Genomic DNA, 21,529 nt, shown 5'->3' with positions numbered 1-21,529 from the left:
CGCATAGCAGCGGGACCACACGGTGGACCAAGACGGACAGCTTCAGTTGGAGTGATGAGCTGTGGGTGGTCACTGCCAATAAGAAGGAGAGGTTTGACCTTCTTGAAGGACTGGAGAGGCAGGCCTCGGAGGTGTCTGTACTTCCGCTGCAAGGACTCCACCGGGTAGCTGTGCTCGGCTAGGTCGATACGGGTGGCGGTGAAGGTGTTGCGGACTTTGTACTTCAGCTTAGGTTTGCCACCAGGGGAGATCTCGAATGAGACACATGATCCATAAAGAGTTTGCACATCTTGCCTGATAGTGTGCAATGGAAGTGTCTCTGGGATGCCTTGAAGGTCAAGCTTCTGGGCAGCGGTGGGTAGCAGCATAGTCCTCTCTGACCCATCATCCAAAACTGCGTGAGTGCTCAAAGTCTTGCCATTATGGCGAAGGATGACTGGGACAACCTTTAACAGGACTTGGCCGCTCTCTGTAGGACGATCGAGGTACAGGACGCCCGTAGGATTCTCACCTTCTCGTAGGGGAGCAGACACTGGGCCATGTGTCTTTAAGGGCTTAGAATTCACGTCATGAAGGACCTGCAGATGACGACCCTGACACAGGCTGCAGGGTTTCTTGAGGGTACACTGTGCTGCCTGATGGGAGCAGCGCAACGCCAGCACCTCTTGTTGGTCTTTATCCAGTCTGTGAGCTGTTCGCGACTCAGCTTGATGACCTCCTGACACTGACTCAGGTGATGGGCACGGTTATCACAAAAGGCGCAGTAGGGTTGCTGCCTAGCTTTGTTTGGAGTGGTACCTGGTGACCTGGGTGAGCTCTCTGCACTGTGAAGAACTGCAACAGAGCGTCTGCTTGGTCTGACATCAGGCTTCTCTCTGGTGATCGCTGGAGTGGGCAAGCCGTCATAGTCCTGACACCAGGATTTGTACTTTAACCAGGTAGCCAGGTCGTCCAGGGTGTAAGCCTGACCAGAATGGTTGTACATGCACCGACGGAAATCAGCTCTTTGCTCTGAAGGAAGCTTACTAAGGAGTCGAGCCACATGGGAGCCACACTGGAGTTCGACCTCCCCATCAGGGCCTAAAGTCTTCAGCATGCCCACGAGCGACTGAATGTGGAGAGAGAATCGCTCAAATGCGGCTGCATCCCCTCGGCGGATGTCAGGTGAGTCCATGACAGCAGCAATTCTTCTCAGGGAAAGCTGGTGGGGCTGCCCAAGCCTGTCGTTAAGAGCGTTCGTAGTGTCACTGAAGGGCGTGGCAGAATGGAGGTAAGCGTCCGCTATCAACTTTGCTTCCTCCAGGTGTAGGTGATCTAACAAGACTTGGTACCTGAAGAGCTCTGAACTCTCCGGGGGCAATAAGTTCTCTAGCGCCATCTTTAGATGAGTAAAATTCCCCAGGATCACAGCGTGTGAGCTTGGGAATGCTTGGACGAGGTCCCCTGTAGGTCAAGAAAGGAGTAGATGAGGACGGAGGTGGAGCTGGCAGTGGTTGGAATGGAGGGGGGTGTGCTCTCGGAGGCGGCGCTGGAGGGTAGGTGGTCCTTGGCTGAGGAGAAGTGAACCCTGGCTTAGATTCATGTGGGGGGATGATCTGACTCTCCTGTGCAGCCATAGACTCCCTCTTCAGATCCCGGAGCTCTTTCATCATCGTATCGATACGGTCTGCAACTGGACACTGGCTGGAGACAGACTCCTCCTTGAACACAACAGGAGGAGGTGGTGGAGGCCAGTCCTCTTGCTCTTCAGCAGGGGGTGGCTGGAGATGAACAGCAGGGGCTCTGGGCGGTGGACTGAGCTGCAGACTCTCTGCACGGTCCAGCAACTGCAGCAAACTAGCATGAAGGGCCTGGAAATTAGCCAGCCCGGCTCTCATCTGGTCATGCGACTGCTGGAACAGGAACCTTTCACATTGTATATCTTCTAACTCTGCTCTCAATGATGTGACATGGCCGTGTGAGCGGTCATCAGAGGGGTCAGACGGAGGATGGTGGGAAGAACGGGTGTCGCCTCCTGTCTCACCTTCCTCCTGGTAACCTGCACCAAGCCCGGAGAAGTCAGTCTCATAAGCTTAATAGCAGAGGGGACGACGTACATTACGCCGTGGGCGCGCACCAAGAGCTGAGAAGTTCTGACTATCATCCATCTTGTTAGGGTAGAAGCAGCTTACATCCGGCTCGAAGGACCATTAATGTTGGGTAGATAGCTTGTACTGGGAGGACTGTAAGGTGCTAGTTCAGGTTTGCAGCTACCACTCCCCGGAGTGTCGGCCAGAACACTGCTCAAGGCCCGGATGAATGTTCAGAAGGGAGACAATGAAGACACCGAGGATAGTGCAGACTCTTGTATTGACTTCACACAGTTGAAGGTAACAGGGATTGTCAGAGGAGCAGGTATTGCATACAGGTTTAGGTGCGTGGGCATGGGTGTGTGTGTGTGTGTGGTCTGTTGCTCATTAACGCACACTTCTCACGGAATAACCAATTCTCTGCCAGTAATCTGGAGCAGAAAAGCTCAGGTGCTTTGCCCAGGTTTCTCCCTGGACATAGTCTCTCTCATACAAAGCGGCGGGGTAACCTCTACTGGCCACTCTAAAAACTACAGGTGAACTAACAACTGAACAGAATAAAACCATAACTACGGGGCCTTTTGTACAGTTTATTACTGTGAAGGTTTTGGTTTCTGTTTTGCATTTCTCTTTCCCCAGTTCTTCTTGGTGTGTGATTTTGTAGTTCTTAAGTTTGGTTCCATACTTCCCTCTGTTCTGTGTCCAGTCGGTGTCTGTGTCTGCCCTGGTCTCTCGTCTCTGTTCCTTCTGTTGCAGTGTCTGCTTGTGAGTCTGTCTCTGTAACAGTGTTGGGGAGTAATGGAATACATGTACCGCCGTTACGTATTTAAAATACAAAATATGAGTAACTGTATTCCGTTACAGTTACCGTTTAAAAAGGTGGTATTCAGAATACAGTTACTTTGTTGAAATAAATGGATTACACTGCGGTACTTTCCTGTTTCATTTTGTCGCGGGTCAGGACTGTTTGGGTTTTGTTTGACAGCTACGTTCTGTTGTTCCAGGCGGCAGCGCTACGGTTGCCATGGTTACAGGCCACCGTAACCATGGGCGACGCTCTCTCTCTCTCTCTGCGACTGTGTGTTTCCTAGGTGAGAGAGCGCCTTTTCGTTGTTGTTGTTGTTGTTGTGCTAAGCTAACAGGCAGAATGCTACAAGCATAGCTCTAAAGAATGTAGCATCATGGGCAGTGTAGTCCGTGTTGCAGAGAGAATGGACTGCCATACACGTTATGGGTCTGTGAGCGCGAGGAGGGAGAGAGAAAAAGGGGAGTGGAAAGGTAGGAGTTGTCATCGAGGAAAAACGGGAGCTGGAAGCATGTAAATATAATAATAACCACTTCAGCCAAGAAGAGTGCCTGATGAGCCCAGTTGTAAGTAAGCTATTAAGACTGTACACTGTGTTCGTGTTTTCCTCCGAAAACAATAAGTTCCGTTGGAGCAGTCTTTCAACGCCTCTCTCTGTCTCTCTGTCAAGAAAAGTTGACCCACACAACAAAGTAAAGCTAGTTTTCGGCTACGAGCCGACAGGGACCCCGCCGTATTAGTCAGAGGTCCCTTTACTACAGTTCGGAGTCGCGGACCTTCAGTAATAGTAATAAATCACACGGCAATAGTACATTCACGTTGTTGTAAAAAGCATGATAATATATTAAGTAATCCAAAGTATTCAGAATACGTTACTGTCATTGAGTAACGTAACGGAATACGTTACAGAATACATTTTGGGGCATGTATTCTGTATTCTGTAATGGAATACATTTTAAAAGTAACCTTCCCAACACTGCTCTGTAAGTTCATTCTGTGTTTTCTGTTTTACTTTGAAAGTCCATGTCTCATGTTAATGTGTCTGGTTTTGCTTTCTTTGTCTCGTCAGCCCTGATTTGCCCCAGCTGTGTTCCTCTCCTGTTTCTCATTCCCTAATTGCTCCTTTCAGCCTGTTTGATTTTGTAGTTTTCAGTGTAGTTTTTGTTTTTTTTACAATAAATCCAAGTTTGAGTTTACCTTCTAGAGAGACCGGTGATCAGCATCGTGGAGCACGACGTCCGAGCGGCATTGAGGAGAGTGAACACAAGGAAAGCGGTGGGGCCAGACGGCATCACCGGCCGTCTGCTGCGCTGCTGTGCTGACCAGCTAGCAGGTGTGTTCACTTCCATCTTAACGAGTCCCTGGCGAAGTCTGTGGTCCCCACATGCTTCAAAAGATCCACCGTCATCCCTGTGCCCAAGAACAGCTGTTGCAGCTTCTCCAACCTATGGCCGCGGCAGGCTAAACATGAGGACACAGATGACGCGCAACAATAAACGCATAAAATACACTTCTGTACCATTTGCTCCTTTATTTCCACATGCAACTGTCCAATATATAAATCAGCACATGGGATTAACTATTAAACAAATGCACAGACTGCACAAACAAATAACTACAACTCACCAATAACTGCACTAACTACTATGCCAACTTACAATCTGGTCTATGGCATCAATTAGTGCACAAATATACAAAAACCATTAAGCTCTAGTTAAAATACATCAAAATCATTCAAGCTGCGCTCAAGCTGCGGTCAACAGAAAGTTTTGCCTCATGCTCACCCTACCTTTCTGCTCATCAACATCAGGTGCCGTGAACAGGTGAGTGCAACCACATTTATCATCTACCACAATCATGAGACACACCCCACACCCGTGCACCAATACAGTGAGTCTATTTAAACCAACCCACTTAATCAAAAATGAACAACTCATATGGCTCCTACATACCAGCCCCTAATTATTTTAGAGCAATAATTACATCATACTTACCATGTAGGAGACATTGAGAAACATGATCTATCCTTTATCAAACATTCAAAGATACAATTTTAATTCAAAATAAACAAATATACATTAATACAAATAGACATTTGAAAAAGTCAATCTTCATGACTCTTCTGCTTCCTGTAGAAGACACACTTTAGTGATCGGCCTGTCCAAACAACCAGTCTTTGTTTTAACACGAACCTGACGTACAAGTCCTTTACTGTCAGAAATTGCTTCCACAATCCTTCCAGTCACCCAAGAGTTACGAGGCGCAGAATAATCGACAACGATAACCACATCCCCAGGAATGAAGTTCCGTCCAATTTTCTGCCACTTCTGATGCTCTTGAAGCTGGGGCAGGTACTCCTTAACCCAGCGCTTCCAGAACAGGTCAGACATGTACTGTACTTGCCTCCATCGACGTCGTCCATACACGTCCCCCTTCTGAAACACTCCTGGTGGTATCAATGGCTTGGTCTTAAGCAGCAACAGATGGTTAGGAGTCAAGGCCTCCAAATCATTAGGATCAGTAGAGGCTTTGGTTATTGGTCTACTGTTCACAATAGCCTCTGCCTCACAAAGAACTGTACAAAGGCCTTCTTCGTCCAAATTCTGCACTTTCAAAATGGAATTTAACACCGTGGCTCAAGAGTTGGGAGTTCGTCTTGTAATCGGAAGGTTGCCGGTTCGAGCCCTGGCTTGGACAGTCTCGGTCGTTGTGTCCTTGGGCAAGACACTTCACCCGTTGCCTACTGGTGGTGGTCAGAGGGCCCGGTGGCGCCAGTGTCCGGCAGCCTCGCCTCTGTCAGTGCGCCCCAGGGTGGCTGTGGCTACAATGTAGCTTACCATCACCAGTGTGTGAATGTGTGTGTGAATGGGTGGATGACTGGATATGTAAAGCGCTTTGGGGTCCTTAGGGACTAGTAAGGCGCTATATAAATACAGGCCATTTACCATTTACCTTCCTGACAGACCTTATGAGACATTCCCAAACACTGCCATGATGGGAACCAGCAGGGGGATGAAAAATCCACTTTTTGCCCTTTTGCAGCAGCATCTCATGAATCTGTGCCTGATTCCATCCTTCCACTGCCTCTTTCAACTCACATTCACCACCCACAAAGTTCACAGAGCACACTTCTTCCAGTGTAACATCCTGGTCCAGTATTATGTCATTTCCTCTGGGAATATTCCTGTCCTGTTGCTGTCGGTTGCCACCAAACATGAACCCAAAGTCACCAAAGAAACTGGAGAAGATATCACTGTGAGAGCTGTGGTGACCCTCTTTGAGCCTGTACTCTCCATACATGTCATACTGTTTCCTTTTCTCCTTATCGGAGAGGACCTCATAGGCTGCCCCCAAGTCTGCGAACTTGTCCAGGGCTTGCGGGTCGTCTTGGTTTCTGTCGGGGTGTAACTGCAAAGCCAGCTTTCTGTAGGCCTTCTTGATGTCCCTGATTAATGCACTCTTATATTCATTTGCATCAACAGCATCAACTAAATTGGCCATTTTAATCTCTGGATCATTCGAAGAGATCTTCCCAAAATCAAGGTTCACTGGCCAATTAATTTCTGGTTCAGCAAGAAACTTTGGCCCTGACAACCAGGAATCATCCTTTATAAACATCCGTTTAAGGCTCATAGCTCGCTGTTCTACAGCCTTCCTATTATTTGGCATGTTTACCTGATTGCACCTAAAAGGTAAACCAATGGTGTAATGACCATCAACCAACTTAACAGAGTCCATCACTGACTTCATAAACTGCTGATCTTCTCTAGACAAAGCAAACTGCTCATCCTGAATACATTCTGGAAAATCAGCCTTCATTTGACGTTCCCACAGCTCATCCAATCTTGCCACGGAAATCCTATTGACACTCACATCAAAAATGTCAGTCTTACGATCCTCTCTGAGAGGACCAGTCACCGTCCAACCCAGCATAGTTTTTACTGCATAGGGACCTCCATCCTGACTTCTAACAACCTCCCATGGCTCTAAAGCCTTGGGCACATTGGTCCCGATCAACAGGTCTACCCCGAAATGTATCTTAATAGAGCGCAAATGTGGCTATTTATCGAGATCTTCCTGTCGGGGAATATTACGTTGATGAACAGGCATGCTTTTCTGAGTAAATAAGTCAGGCAAGTCACAGTAGTGATCTAAATCCAAACCAGCTACTTCCAAATCTGAAACAACATAACTACTGACCATTTTCTCCTGACCCATTGTCCGCAAAAATCTGCCAGTTTTCCTTCCTGAAAGATTCAGTCTATTCATGAGCCCTTCAGTACAAAATGAAGCTGAGCTCCCAGGATCTAGAAAAGCATAGGTTATCAGTGACTGATTACCTTTCTTGGCCTTCACTCTAACTGGTATTACGGATAGAGCACTATTTTGCTCACCGGCCCCAGTAACACCACTGCTTTGCACCGCACATGAAGGACCTTCATCTGGTGGTTCTCCCCCTCCTATAGTTTGCACTGCAACACCTTCCCTCTGCTTGGAGTGGCTATGTAAGAGTGTGGGGTGTTTCTGATTACAGACTTTACACAAGAGACGTTTCCTACAGTCCTTGCTTCTGTGCCCAATGCGCAGACAACCAAAACACACACCAATAAGATGGATGAGCTCATGTCGCTAACCTGGTCACAGAGGGAGTACCGGCAATGTAGCATCATGATGCTAACGGAGTCGTGGCTAACATCGCTAACTCCGGACACAAGCGTGACACTACCGGGATTCCAGCTGCTGCGAGCGGACAGGACCAGAGACAGCGGTAAGAGGAAAGGAGGGGGACTGGCAGTTTTTGTGAACGACAGATGGTGTAACCCTGGGCACATCACTGTAAAAGAGCAACTCTGCAGCAGAGACATTGAGCTGTTAGCCGTTAGCATGCGTCCGTACTACCTGCCCCGGGAGTTCTCGCATGTTATCGCGATAACAGCGTATGTCCCCCCCTCGGCCAACGCGGATGCAGCCTGTGACTCTCTCCACTCTGTGGTCAGCAGACTGCAAACACAATCACCGAGAGCCCTTCTCATAATATCAGGGGACTTCAATCATGCCTCACTGGACTCCACACTGCACACCTTCACCCAGTATGTGACCTGCCCAACCAGAGTCAATAAAACACTGGACTTACTGTATGCCAATGCAGAAGAGGCATACAGTTCATCACCTCTCCCTCCCCTGGGCAGATCTGATCACAACCTGGTGCACCTTGTCCCTGTGTATGAGCCCTTAGTGCGCAGGGAGCCACCAGCCACCCGCACAGTACAGAGATGGTCAGAGGAGAGCGAGGAGGCTCTTAAGGATTGTTTTGAGTCGACTGTGTGGGAGGTGATTTGTGATGACCACGGAGAGGACATCGACAGCCTTACTACATGCATTACTGACTATATAAACTTCTGTGTGGATAACACTGTACCTACCAGGACTGTACGGTGTTTCTCCAACAACAAACCTTGGATTACCCCAGAAATTAAAACCGTCCTCAAGCAGAAGAGGAGGGCCTTCAAATCCAGAGACAAAGAGGAGTTGAAAAGGGTGCAGAGAGAGCTGAGGGGACTGATAAGGAATGGGAAGGAGAGCTACAGGCAGAAGATGGAGAACCAGCTTCAACAAAACAACGTTGGTGAAGTCTGGAGAGGCCTCAGAACCATCTCGGGCCACAAACAGCAGAACTCTCTGCCTGGGAGGGATGTGAGATGGGCAAATGAACTGAATCATTTCTTCAACAGATTTGATTCAGCCATGAGGCAGTCTGCAACATCGGCTGCAGACTCACCCACCCCCACTGCTGCTGTTCCAGCTCAGACACTTCACACCTCCTCTATTCACCCTGCTCACTCCCCCCCACCCCCAACTGCAGCATCCAATACACACTCAACACAAGGCTCCAGCCTGTCTCTCTCAACCACCCAGGTTAGGAGGGAACTGAGGAGGATTAATGGCAAGAAGGCAGCGGGTCCAGATGGCATCAGCTCGAGGGTCGTCAGGTCCTGCGCGGACCAACTGTGTGGGGTGATGGAGCACCTCTTCAACCTGAGCCTGAGGTTGGGAAGAGTCCCACAGCTCTGGAAAACCTCCTGTGTTGTACCAGTGCCAAAGACTTCACGCCCCAAGGACCTCAACAGCTACAGGCCGGTGGCTCTGACATCCCACCTGATGAAGACCCTGGAGCGGTTGGTCCTGGCTCAGCTTCGGCGCCTAATAAGCTCATCACTGGACCCACTTCAGTTTGCCTACCAGCCTGGCATTGGAGCGGATGATGCCGTCATTCACCTCCTACATCGTTCCCTCGCTCACCTGGAGACCGCTGGAAGCACTGTGAGAATCATGTTCTTTGATTTCTCCAGTGCCTTCAACACCATTCTTCCCTCGGTTCTAAAGGACAAGCTGGTGAACTCTGGAGTGGACCATCACCTCACTACCTGGATCCTGGACTACCTCACCAACCGACCACAGTATGTGAGGACTCAGGGCTGTGTGTCGGACAGGGTCGTCTGCAGTACGGGGGCCCCACAGGGAACGGTTCTGGCTCCGTTCCTCTTCACCATCTACACTGCAGACTTCTCCCACAATTCCACCCAGTGCTTCCTGCAGAAGTTCTCTGATGACTCTGCAATAGTCGGCCTCATCACTGATGGGGACGACAAGGAGTACAGAGGTCTGACCCAAGACTTTGTGGGCTGGTGCCAGCTGAACTACCTCCAGATCAACGCCAGTAAAACCAAGGAACTGGTGGTAGACTTCCGCAGGCACAAGCATTCTCCACTGCAACCACTGAACATCCAAGGTATGGACATTGAGGCTGTGGACAGCTACAGGTACCTTGGTGTTCATCTGAACAATAGACTGGACTGGACTCATAACTCAGACGCCCTCTACAGGAAAGGGCAGAGCAGGCTGTACCTGCTGCGGAGACTCAGGTCGTTTGGAGTGGAGGGCCCACTCCTGAAGACCTTCTATGACTCTGTTGTGGCTTCTGCTATCTTTTATGGCGTGGTCTGCTGGGGCGGCAGCATCTCTGCTGGGGACAGGAAGAGACTGAACAGGGTGATCCAAAGGGCCAGCTCTGTTCTAGGATGCCCTCTGGACCCAGTGGAGGTGGTGAGTGACAGGAGAACGGCGGCTAAGCTGTCATCCCTGATGGACAACATCTCCCACCCCATGCAGCAGACTGTGACAGCACTGAGCAGCTCCTTCAGTGGGAGACTGCGGCACCCACGGTGTGGGACGGAGAGATTTCGCAGGTCTTTCCTCCCCACTGCTGTCAGACTCCATAATAAAGACTTTAACTGATCAAGCACACACATCCATACATATGCAATAATACTAAGTGCAATAATCCTTTCTGTCATCGTTGTATTTTTACTCAGTTGTATATAGTATTTGTATTTGTATTCTATTTTTATCTTATTGTATATTTATTTTATTTTATTCTACTGTATATAGTATTTTATTTTATTCTATTCTGTACAGTTGTGTACTGTATTTATTCTTATTGTATTCTAATTTTTGCCTCATAACTTTTGCACTGTCCACTCCTGCTGTGACAAAACAAATTTCCCACGTGTGGGACTAATAAAGGTTATCTTATCTTATTCTCTTTCAAAAAAGATAATCTTTCACAGTGCAACTTTCTTTCAAACAAAGGACACAAATCCAACATATGCCCTGCTCCACAAAACAAGAAAACCTTGGTCACAACTGAACCACTCTCTTGCCTCAACACTGGCCCAATCTTCCCTTCCACCTTGGCCACTGCAGCAAAACTACTCTGCTTAGCCTTAGGGTAAAACTGAGACTTACCATTCCTAGCCTCCTTTCTGATGGCTGTCGGAGGATCCTGTATATCTCCAAACAATGGGTCACTTGCGATCTTAACTTGCCTTTCGACAAACTCAACAACATCGCAAAAAACCACTTTACGTTGAAACCTCTCCTGCAGATCGCAGACAACATTCCTCCACTTATCCCTGAGCTTATAAGGCAACTTTTTTATAACTGCTTGCATATTAGCAGAGACATCCAACTCATGCAAGGACTCAACGTCTCCCATTGCATTACAACATTGCCTTAATAAAAACCCATATTCCTGCAAAGCCTTCACATCATCAGATTTTATAGGTGGCCATTTACTGACCCTTTCAATGTAGGCAGCAGCAATTTTCAGCGAATTGCCAAAGTTCTCCTGGAGCAAAGATTTAGCTTTAGCATATCCATACTCAGCAGGCATATACTGACAGCTTCTGACCATTTCTCTTGGATGGCCTCTAGTGTATTGCTCGAGAAAATATAAACAATCCTTAGCACTGTGAGCTTGACTCTCCACCATGTGCTCAAAAGCTCTCATAAATGTTTGATATTGTAAAGGATCACCATCAAAGAACTGAATGTCACGCCTTGGTAACAAAAGCAGAGACTGCTGCTCAGCCAATAAAGTTGTAATTTCATTCTGTTTCTTCAAAACTGTGACTAGATGATCATGACCCTCACCACCTTGCACTGTATGTGTAAGAGGTTTTGATTGTGCGTGAGACTGCGACATCATCTGAGTAGTTGAAACTGCACCTGGAAATACTTGTGGCTTCGTCTCTGACTGTTCCAATGAAACGACCTTAGGCTGAGAAATATTTTTAACCTTGGGCCTTACATCCAATACATGCGCTTGATGATCACTTGCATCAACACCCTGATATGGTCGCTCTGGCAACACAGGTTTGAACGTCGGAGCATTAGGATTTAAGACACCTAAACGCCCCTGCTCTCGTTCTAAATACGAATTCATTCCATCAGATTCACCATTAACAGCACTTGAGACTCGGGACATTTCAGAAGCTTTTAAAACATTCACCTTTGCTGCTGAGGCTGCTATTTCAGTTTCTAAGTCAAGCAGCTCTTTTCTTTTCTTAAGCTGTATTTCTTGTTCTTCAAAAGAATGCTTTTCTTTCAACAACCTCTGTCGAACAAGAAGGGCAGCCATGTCAGCTTCTGCCATTATGCGTGCTGACAAGGCAGATGAAACCATTGAGCCACTGAGTGATGATTTGCTTTTCCTACAACTTTTGTTTGCAACATTAGAGATGCTATCACTTGGATTAACATCATCTATCGCAGTACCTTTACCAACATTCCCTGCGTGCCTAGAAGCACCAGAACCATTTCCAGCAGGTAATACATCAGAGGAATCAACACCAGGTGGATTTAACTGTGGCAAATCAAGCTCAGACACCTGGTTTTTGCTCTGAGGGTTTCCCTTTGCATCTTGAAGCCATTTCTTTATCTCTTCCATAAACTCGGTATTATGTGCTCGCACACTTATGAACCAAGCAATTTACTTTTTCTTGCTCTTCTTGAGGAAGCAAAGGAAGCAAGGTTTCATGCAGATGAGTTGCCTCATTAAGCAACACAGACAAATTCTCTAACTGAGCCTGAACAGTGGAAACATTATCTTCAGATTGCTTTAACTCTTTAATAACCTTTATGACCTTTTTAATTTTATTAATCTTAGTGTGATGTTCTGTTTGAAGCCTTTCAATCTGATTCTCCAAAGCATTAGCAGTTGGTTTTGGCTGTCTTTTCTTTCCATCCACATCACCACATTGTATTAATTGGTGTGTCTCCATTTTTTTCAAAACATTACAAAATCCAAACGCTGAACTGCACCTATGCCACGCAGCCTCATTCCAACACATCAACTTGATGACATTCCCTTCAATAAACCTTGGACACACACAATTAACAGGAGCAATATCCCCTCTATCTGCCTATTAAACCTAACTAACTCAACCTAGTCTTCCGTACATACTAGCGGTGGGTATTTATGTACCTCCATACCGTCAGCTGTGAGGAAGACAAACTGGATGCGTCTAACAGCATCACCATCAACACAGGAGCACCACAGGGATGTGTCCTCTCGCCACTGACCTAAGTTGAAGAGCCCCCGAGTTGGCTTGATTTCTATATTGCTTAGAATTAAGATTATTTTTATTTTTCCAATTAATGAGGACTTTTTTTTTTTTGGCAATGCATAGTGCAGTGAAAACCATGTGGGCTATATTCTTTTCTAATCTAAGTTGCCCAACAAACACACTAAAGGGGAAGTTGGAATGTTACATTTCAGACACTTTGATAAGTCTTCACATATCTCACTCCAACAATTCTGAGCTGGTGGACAGAATCAAAGAGTGTGGATGTAATTGTCCGGTGTATTGGCTTGACAGTGTGAGCAGTTGTTGGAGGACAAAAAGACCATTTTGAACATCTGATAACCTGTATAGTGTACTCTATGTAATATTTTGTATTGAATTAACTGAAGACCGGGCTTTGTAATTAAATGAAAGGTTTTTATGCATACCTAAGTGTAACCATGATTTACATCAGCCATTGGAATGTGCTTGGTGCATTGGTAATCCTCTGTGGCATCCAATTAAACTCCCAGAATGCTAATGGGCAGACAAAGGCAGTCTTCGCTTTATCCTTCTCCTCCATTTCAATTTGGTAGTATCCTGACTTGAGGTCTAGCACTGAGAACCACTTTGATCCTGCAAGTGCGGAGAAGGTGTCTTCCAGTTTAGGCAGAGCATAAGCATCTTTGATTGTTTGCAGATTGAGTTTGCGGTAGTCAATACAAAGACGTACACTGCGGTTCTTTTTGTGCGCAACCACAATTGGAGAGGCAAATGGTGAGTCGGATTCTCTGATAACTCCGGAGTCAAGAAGTTCTTGCAGGTGTTTCCTTACAGCATCAAGATCTTGAGGATGAATTGGTCGTGGTCTTTGCTTGAAAGTGGTTGGATCCGACAATTTGATTTGGTGTTTAACTTTGTCGGTCCTGCCAAAATCCAGATTGTGTTTGGCAAATACTTCAGGAATACTGTTGAGCTTTTAAACAATGTGTTTTCTCCAGTCTGAAGTTAAAGGGGAATCTCCAAAGTTGTATTGTGGTTGAGATGGAGGTAACGACTCTGTAGACTGGTCTGAATAATGGATGTGACTTCCTGGAAGGCACTGATTTCTGCAAAGATAGCTTGAGCTGGAATGTGGATTTCATGGTCAGACTCATTACTCACTACAACAGTCAGAAAACATGGCCAACGTTGAGGTAAGTCCACAAGGCAGGTTTTTACCATGAGTCCACCAGGCAGAGAACTGGAGGTGGGGTGTTCCAGAATAACTGCTATCTCACCTTGGAATAGCCTTGTGACAAGGCATCCCTCAAGGACAGTGGTTTGGCCGGGAGTAATGGTATGTGGTTGGTCTGACTTTAAGATTACAGGAGCATACTGGTCATTTAAATTCTGGACATGGCGGAGAATTTTATAAACTGCAATGTAACCGGAACCAGTTGGCAGGAATGACTGCTCAGGGTGGGTATCACAGTGTTTGCTGTAAGCAACATCAAGAGTGTTGGTGCCAACAAGTATCATTGGGTATGATTGCTGGACATCAGGCACGACAAGGACAAGTGTATCTACATCAATGGATGAACCAAGAAAATCAGCTGGGAACGTCATGTTAATCTCAATGTATCCCAGGTAAGGTACGGCTTGTCCATTTGCTCCTTCTACTTCCAACAGATCATTTAGTGGTTTCATTGGGTGGTCTGAAAGATAAGTATTATAGAAGGCATAAGGAATGGTAGTAACCTGAGAGCCAGTATCAAGAAGACAGTTGAAATGGTTGCCCTTGATTTGAATTTGTCCTGTGCTTTTGGTCCCCACAAGCCCTTTTGGCAGCAATGGAAATTTGTTGTTCATTATGGTATCCCAGAACGGTTGCACAGTGACCAAGGCCCTGACTTTGAATCCAGAATCATCCGAGAGCTTTGTGAAATGGCTGGGATCCACAAAATAAGAACCACTCCATACCATCCAAGAAGCAATCCTGTTGAACGGTTTAACCAAACATTACTGGATATGCTAAGAACACTGACAGCTCAACAGAAATGTCATTAGAAAGATTTTGTAAAGCCCCTGGTGCATGCATACAATTGCACAAGAAATTATGTTACAGGTTTCTCACCATATGAGCTCATGTTTGGTCGCCAACCTCGCTTACCGGTGGACTTAGCCTTTGGACTACCCCTTGCCAAAGAAGGATCAACATCCCACACACAATATGTGGAAAAACTAAAGTCCCACCTGGAAGAAAGTTACAAGCTGGCCATTGAAAACTCAGAAAAAGTGATGAAACGTAACAAAAACAGATTTGATAAGAATATCACTGCATCACAGCTGAATGTTGGAGACAGAGTTCTTGTGAGGAACGTGCGGGTAAGAGGCAAACACAAGCTTGCAGATAAATGGGAGTCATCTGTGTACATTGTAGTGAAGAAAGCCGGCAATCTTCCTGTGTATACAGTTCGACCCGAAGGCCCCTGAGGACTTTACATCGAGACCTCCTACTGCCCTGTGGGTATTTACCACCTTCTGAAAATGAAATGCTTACTAAGCAAAAGGGGAAAATGCCTGTGTTACCTGTGTCTCCTGTACATGCTGCTGCTGCTGCTGCTGATGATGACAATGACAAAGGGGAACTCATCTCATACCTACCCGTTCCTTTCTTTGCTGAACCTGTCACATTCACAACAACCATTGACTTACCCAATACTCCGCAATCTGTTCAAGTTATCGACCAGCCAGATGACCCTGTAGTATTGGCTACAGAGGAAGCGAACACAGAGGAACCTATACCTGTACCTGTTGAAGAGGAACAAGTTATTGATAACGAAACCTTGGAAGCTGGCTTTGAGCCAGTTGAGCTTGCAGAAACCTCTCATGATGAAGAAAGTCTATCTTCTGATCCAGTTATTCCAGAACCATCCAGTAATAACTTGTCACAACACTCACCTACTGAATCAGAGCCTCTGAGTCCTGAGGCAGAACCGCCCTTAAGGCACTCAACCTGCACCAGGAATCCTCCTGATCGGCTGCAGTACATCAAGCCTGGTAAGCCTCTGTTAAAGAGCGTTCAGACCTTTCTGCATGAGTTAAGTTCTGTCTTCTCCTTCGCTCTTCAAGACGATGAAGAAGAGGATACGATGCCTTCACACCTCAGCCAACCAGTCATTCACTGCCAGCCTAGTCCATGTACAAGGACGTCCATGGGATTGGGGGGGGGGGAGTGTAACCATGGTACCATCTGACCCCACAAGACAGAAACCTGTCTTTGAGTGAAGATTTAAGGTGACAGGAAATATAAATAATATAAATAAATGCAGCTTGAATCTTTACTGAAGCTCAGTATTTGAAACAGAGTTCATTCACTGTTGTAATAATGATTGAAATTATAACTTTAATATTGGCCATATTATATGTACATTACCAAAGGGAGATGACTTTAGTCTCATGAACAACATTAGCTAATTGTTATTTACTAGCTAATCTTAAATGACTGTTCAGTACAGAAGTGAAGCCCAATAATCATGATTTCACAGTCCCTTGGTCTCAGCCTCAGATGCTTATCAAATCAAAGCTCATGTAGAAACAAACAAACAAATGAACAAAAGATTTTTCCTTCATTTCTGTCAAACAAAGCTGTATGAAACGTTTCCAGCTGTTAGTGTCATGGTTGCTAGGCAACCTGGGCAGACGGAGGCTAGACCGTCCCATTTCACAAGCCTCGCACTTCCGGCCTTAGCGGTCTTTGCGTATGCGGCCCTGGTGGACCGTTAAGGCTGCGTACTTTAAGGCTGCAGACCCTGAATTGGGATACAGCCCTGGTTGGCGTTCTTGTCAGATATTGACAAATTACAGACTACATACCAGTTGACAGCGTGCAATAACCCGGCCGATTCATTCACCTTTACACCCTCTCTCAATCGACTCAACGGTGAGTTATTTGTTTGTTTTGTTTTGTCACAATTAATGAAAATACGGAGCCGCGGTCGCGCATTCTAAAACGCCGGTAAGCTAATGCTAGGCTAGTGACAGTAAGTGCAATTACTGGTTTGATTTATTGAATATTGTTGTTTTTGTTTATTTCACTATGGCCGAATGTTGAATTAACGTATCAAGAGTTGAGCGAGTGATTTTATTTTTGTAGTTTTGTCCGTTTTGGATGTTTTTTGTTACTTTTCTGATTAAATGCCAAAACGGCCTATGAGACTTTTGAATTGAGTTGAACTCCCTTTAGATTATTGAACTTGTTGCGCAACACCTGTGATTAAATGTGTTAATTGATTAATTTTGGATAATGTTTATTAGCTTTGATGGGACCCATGAGAATGTTTTTGTATAATAGTATTTTGAATGAAATTCATTATAAGATGACTATAATATGTTATGATTTGTTTGGTTATTGGTTTATTGATTGTTGTATAAAATATGGCATTATTTGACTTTGTTATTTATGGATTTATGGATTTTGTTTTATCATGGCAGTCGAACGCTGTTAAAATTTAATATTGAATTTTAACAGCCTGTTGGCTAAGAAGTAGTGTTGAAACCATATCCTGGGTAGGGTGAACGCAGTGGCGTGTCTAGAAAATCTTTTTTGGGGTGGCCAGGTAGGGGCACAGATTTGGAGAAGGGTGGCAGATGTAATTGGCAGATAATGTTAAACAAAAATTCTACCAACCGTTAACCATAATTCAATAATCCTATAAACCTAATAACTGGATGCGCTTTTAACTTTTATTAGAATGAGATTTTCACCACTACAGTGAAAAGTGTTTAGATACTGTGTTGATAAAGTACAAGAGATACAATCAGTGCTTTGTCAGTTTATTCAGCATTCAAGGACAAGTATTTTTACTGACATATAGTGCACATATGTTTTGGGCTAAAACATTTTTGAACATTAAACTACAAACATTTTTAACATACAATTGGCAAATTAGCCAATGCAATGCAAAACTTATTTAAACTTATTAAAATATACTGAACTTTTAATAAGACTCTGTTACATGTTAAGAAGACAAGAAGTACAAAAACATTTGTGAACAGCAGCACTTGTAGTTGCAAAATATTTATGTTTTGAAAGAGAACATTTACTCAAGTACCTACTCTATGCTTCATTAAATATTATCAATGACTTAGAATACGTAGATCCTCCTGTTACGGTGACGGGTGGCAAAACGTGTTACAAAGTCATCCAGGCTTAATGATCTTGCCCTTTTCCTCTCAATACTCAAAACTCCAATATTGCTAAGCCTCTCATCAGTCATAGTTGTTCGTAGATGATTTTTTCTAAGCTTTAGCACTGAAAAGCTACGTTCACAAGTAGCACTGCTGACAGGTAAAGCTAAAGCTATTCGACATAAATGAAAAAGCTGATGAAACACCTCTTTGTAAGGCTCTAGGAAGGTAGTAAACCCCAAAATACTGGAGAGTTCATTCCCACACCCTGCTCTCCTTTGAACAACCTTTCTAGCTTGATACAGCTCATGTTTGAGGTCTTCAATATCACAGTCATACAGACCAGCCAAGCTTACAACTATTTCCTCTGACAAAAAGCTCTTACTCTTGGGGTTTAGTGCCTGTATACCCCGCATAATATCACAATTGGTCTTGTTGAAGCGCTTCTCCATCTCTGCATGTACATGGTTAAGAATGGGGTAAAATACTTCCCTCTTAAACTTGTCCTTGTCATCCTCCTTACACCTGTGTTGCCCGATTGGAGAATCTACAAAATAACCCTTTAGCCTGAGGCTCTCTCTCTGCATCCTTCTCTTAACTGTCTCAGAGGCAACAGTACACTGTTCTGCAATATCCATTGCGTCTTGCCACAGCTCATCAAAACAGGATTCACTTCTATATTGGTCCAAGGTGTCTTGAAGTGCATGAATTAGGTCTACAGCCTTTGCTAGATCAAGAGATGGAGACTGAAGTACATCAGAAAGCAACTTAATTTCCCCTAGAATTTTTCTAAATGTGGATAAATTGCCAATAAATGTGAGGTCAATTTGTGCCAACAGACCCCGTGCCTCCACTGATCTGTCACCTGTCACCAAATAATCCCCAAACACCTAGTTGTGCACAAGTCTGTAAATGATTCTTTAAATCAGCTGTGTTGAAGTATGGAAACATCTGAAACCAGGAGGACCAGAACTGCACATCCCTACATTGAACATGGCACAAACTTTGGTAATATTGATGTATAAAGAACAACACTGGCTGATGATGAAATGCAGTCAGCTGGCATGGCGACACTGCCAGTATTAACCTGCAACCAAATCTGCAGCTCCACACAGCAATGTTACGACTTGGATTATATCTTATAACTAATAACTCTTATGCTAGCTCCCCCCAGTAGCCTACTGAAATATTCGGCGGTTGCAATAATTCTTTAAGTGTTATTTTTTCCTTGGTATTCTAATTTCACCGAAGTTTACTAAACTCAACAAACTTAATATTACTTACCAGGACATTTATTCTCCATATTCTTTCGCTGGAAAATAGCTTTCTGTGGTGCCGTCTTTCTCCTTCCTTTGCCGATGCTGCATTCACCTACACTCGGATATCTGAGCTTCACTACGAAAACGTAATCGTACATTTGATATTTAATTGAATTTTATTGTTTTAGCTTCGGGGTGGCACCTGGGGTGGCCAGTCTGGTTGGGGGGGTGGCCTGTGCACCCCCCAGGCCAGCACGCTGGACATGCCATTGGGTGAACGGCCCCCTCAATGGTCTTCTCATAGGGGTTTTCTGAATCGCTCTTTGTCTGGTCCCTTACCCAGGGCCAATTTGCCATGGGAGACCCTACCAAGGGGGCAAAAGCCCCCTGCCAACATAGCCCCTGTGATCCCTGGGACACACAAACCCCTTCACCATGATAAGCTTTATTTAAAAAATGTGATTCATTTACAAAACTACTGGTTTAAAATAACATAAAACAAAAATTGCAGTTAAAAATAACAGTTAATAACATGACAGCAAATGAGAGGGGCTATGATTGTGCTTGCCTTTCAAACACAAAGACAGGATTGTATTTTGTATTTTTTTTTCTGTGTTTTTAGGTTCCTCACACCTTTCAAGAGCTACTAACATTAAATTGTATGTTCTATGAATGTTTTAGGGAGTCTGCCCCTAAGTCACCAGACACTTTGTCAGAGCTTGCATCACTGAATTTTCCTTCTCCAGATTCAGAAGAGTTCCACCTCCTTTGTGGCCTATTGCTAATGACCTTTTCTTTGTCGAAGCCATCCATCCATCAGCTGCTGACCTCTCTCCAGCGGAGTCTCCTTTTTGGTTTCCATAATGTTTAAATTATCAAATGATTACTATTAAATCACGTTCTTTTGAATTCTTTTGGCGAAAGAGAAAGACTGAACTCAGAGTGGTAAAGCTCAAAAAAATCTTTATTTTTACATTTCTGGAAATGGAGACAGAACACACATGCTCAGGTCTGAATTTTCTGCAGCTTGTGTCTGGTTTCCTGTGCAGCTCTGCACTAAACTTCCCCTTTCTTTACTTCCCCTTTCTAAAGTCTGTTGCCAGATCGACCTGTCACCCTCTGACCTAGTTGTTTCTTATGCCTCTATTACAAAGTACAAAAGGCAATATAATCAGAAAATAAGCATTAAAAATATATATTTATATCGTAACATTACATAAAGTTTTATGTACTTAATTTTAAAAGGGGGGAAGCCATTCAAATTCTGAAGTAAAAAAAGCTAAATGAACATTCTCCAAGTGTGGTGATTTCATATTTATTTATCTGGGATGTTGAAAGACTTTTCTGCTTGGTTGCAAACCTGCCTAAATTCATATTAGTTATTACTTCCATTACAACAATTAATTTTGGTTCTTGTGACATGATATACTACTATGTGATCGATAAGCATTTAGGAAGCTTATTTCCAATCTTATCAACCACTCCAAGCCCTTTCGACTTTATAAAAAGAAACAAATAGTTAGTGCCTGTTAGAACCACTAAAGATCCGAGGACAACATAACTGAAACCTGATAACTAGAAACAGAGATTATATTCGTTTAAAAAGAATATATAATTCAACACATCCCCCTTCCTTTTCAATTATCAAAATATGTATATCTATTAGGGAAATGTACTGGTAGTTAGAAAAGCCAGCAAAAAAACATTAACTTTCTTAATAATGAAATATTGTTGAATAGTGTGAAATATATCACTTCATTAAAGAAACTTTGAAATATCTTATAGGTACGGTAATTCATGTAGAAAAACAATTGGTTGCATTAATAGTTTTATTAGGGTGAAGAGAGTAAAAGTCTACATTTAGGGGAAACCAGAGTATCTCATCTTAAATAACATATGGTTAATATATTCTGTAATTTTATAAATGTTAAAAGTGGGGCCATGTGTTACCATCAATATGATTGAGAAAATTCAAGAAAATAAGTGACAGTCGTGACAATCATAACATTATACAAAACAAATATACTGCCATAGCTTTCTTTATTCCCCTTGCCATCAATGGGATATTTTCAAAGCAAAAAAACTAATCCCATCATACTGTCTGTTGAAAACTTTATCATGGTCATAGTTGTAATCCTTTGGCTTTTTTTGGTGTAATTACAGTGACTAGTTTTAGAAATGCTGTCAGTGAATCACATATAACAAAAATCCCAAGTAACTAGTTTGGTTGTCTATTTCTGTATGTATATTTCTGTTCCTATTATTGCACTATTACATTTTTTCAAGACATTTGTATAATGAGTTTAATAAATAGATAAA

The 21,529-nt window shown here is 44.1% G+C and overlaps 1 protein-coding gene across 1 annotated transcript in view; it reads right to left on the bottom strand.

Moving 5' to 3' along the window:
- Positions 1-1,404: 1,404 nt before the first annotated feature.
- The window catches only part of LOC145421272 (uncharacterized), a 39,097-nt gene continuing 18,972 nt past the window's right edge, over positions 1,405-21,529 (bottom strand). Inside the window, exons 5-8 of the mRNA XM_080291341.1 lie at positions 6,550-6,559; positions 5,973-6,461; positions 1,601-2,038; positions 1,405-1,550 (exon numbers count right to left, since the gene is read on the bottom strand). Coding sequence (XP_080147467.1) covers positions 1,405-1,550; positions 1,601-2,038; positions 5,973-6,461; positions 6,550-6,559 — 1,083 coding nt within the window. The remainder of the gene's footprint in view (positions 1,551-1,600; positions 2,039-5,972; positions 6,462-6,549; positions 6,560-21,529) is intronic.

Source organism: Astatotilapia calliptera, chromosome 17 (assembly GCF_964374335.1).
Source record: "Astatotilapia calliptera chromosome 17, fAstCal68.1, whole genome shotgun sequence".
Lineage (NCBI taxonomy): Eukaryota > Metazoa > Chordata > Actinopteri > Cichliformes > Cichlidae > Astatotilapia > Astatotilapia calliptera.
Note: the sequence above shows the minus strand (reverse complement) of the source record. Positions and strands in the feature narration are given on the sequence as shown.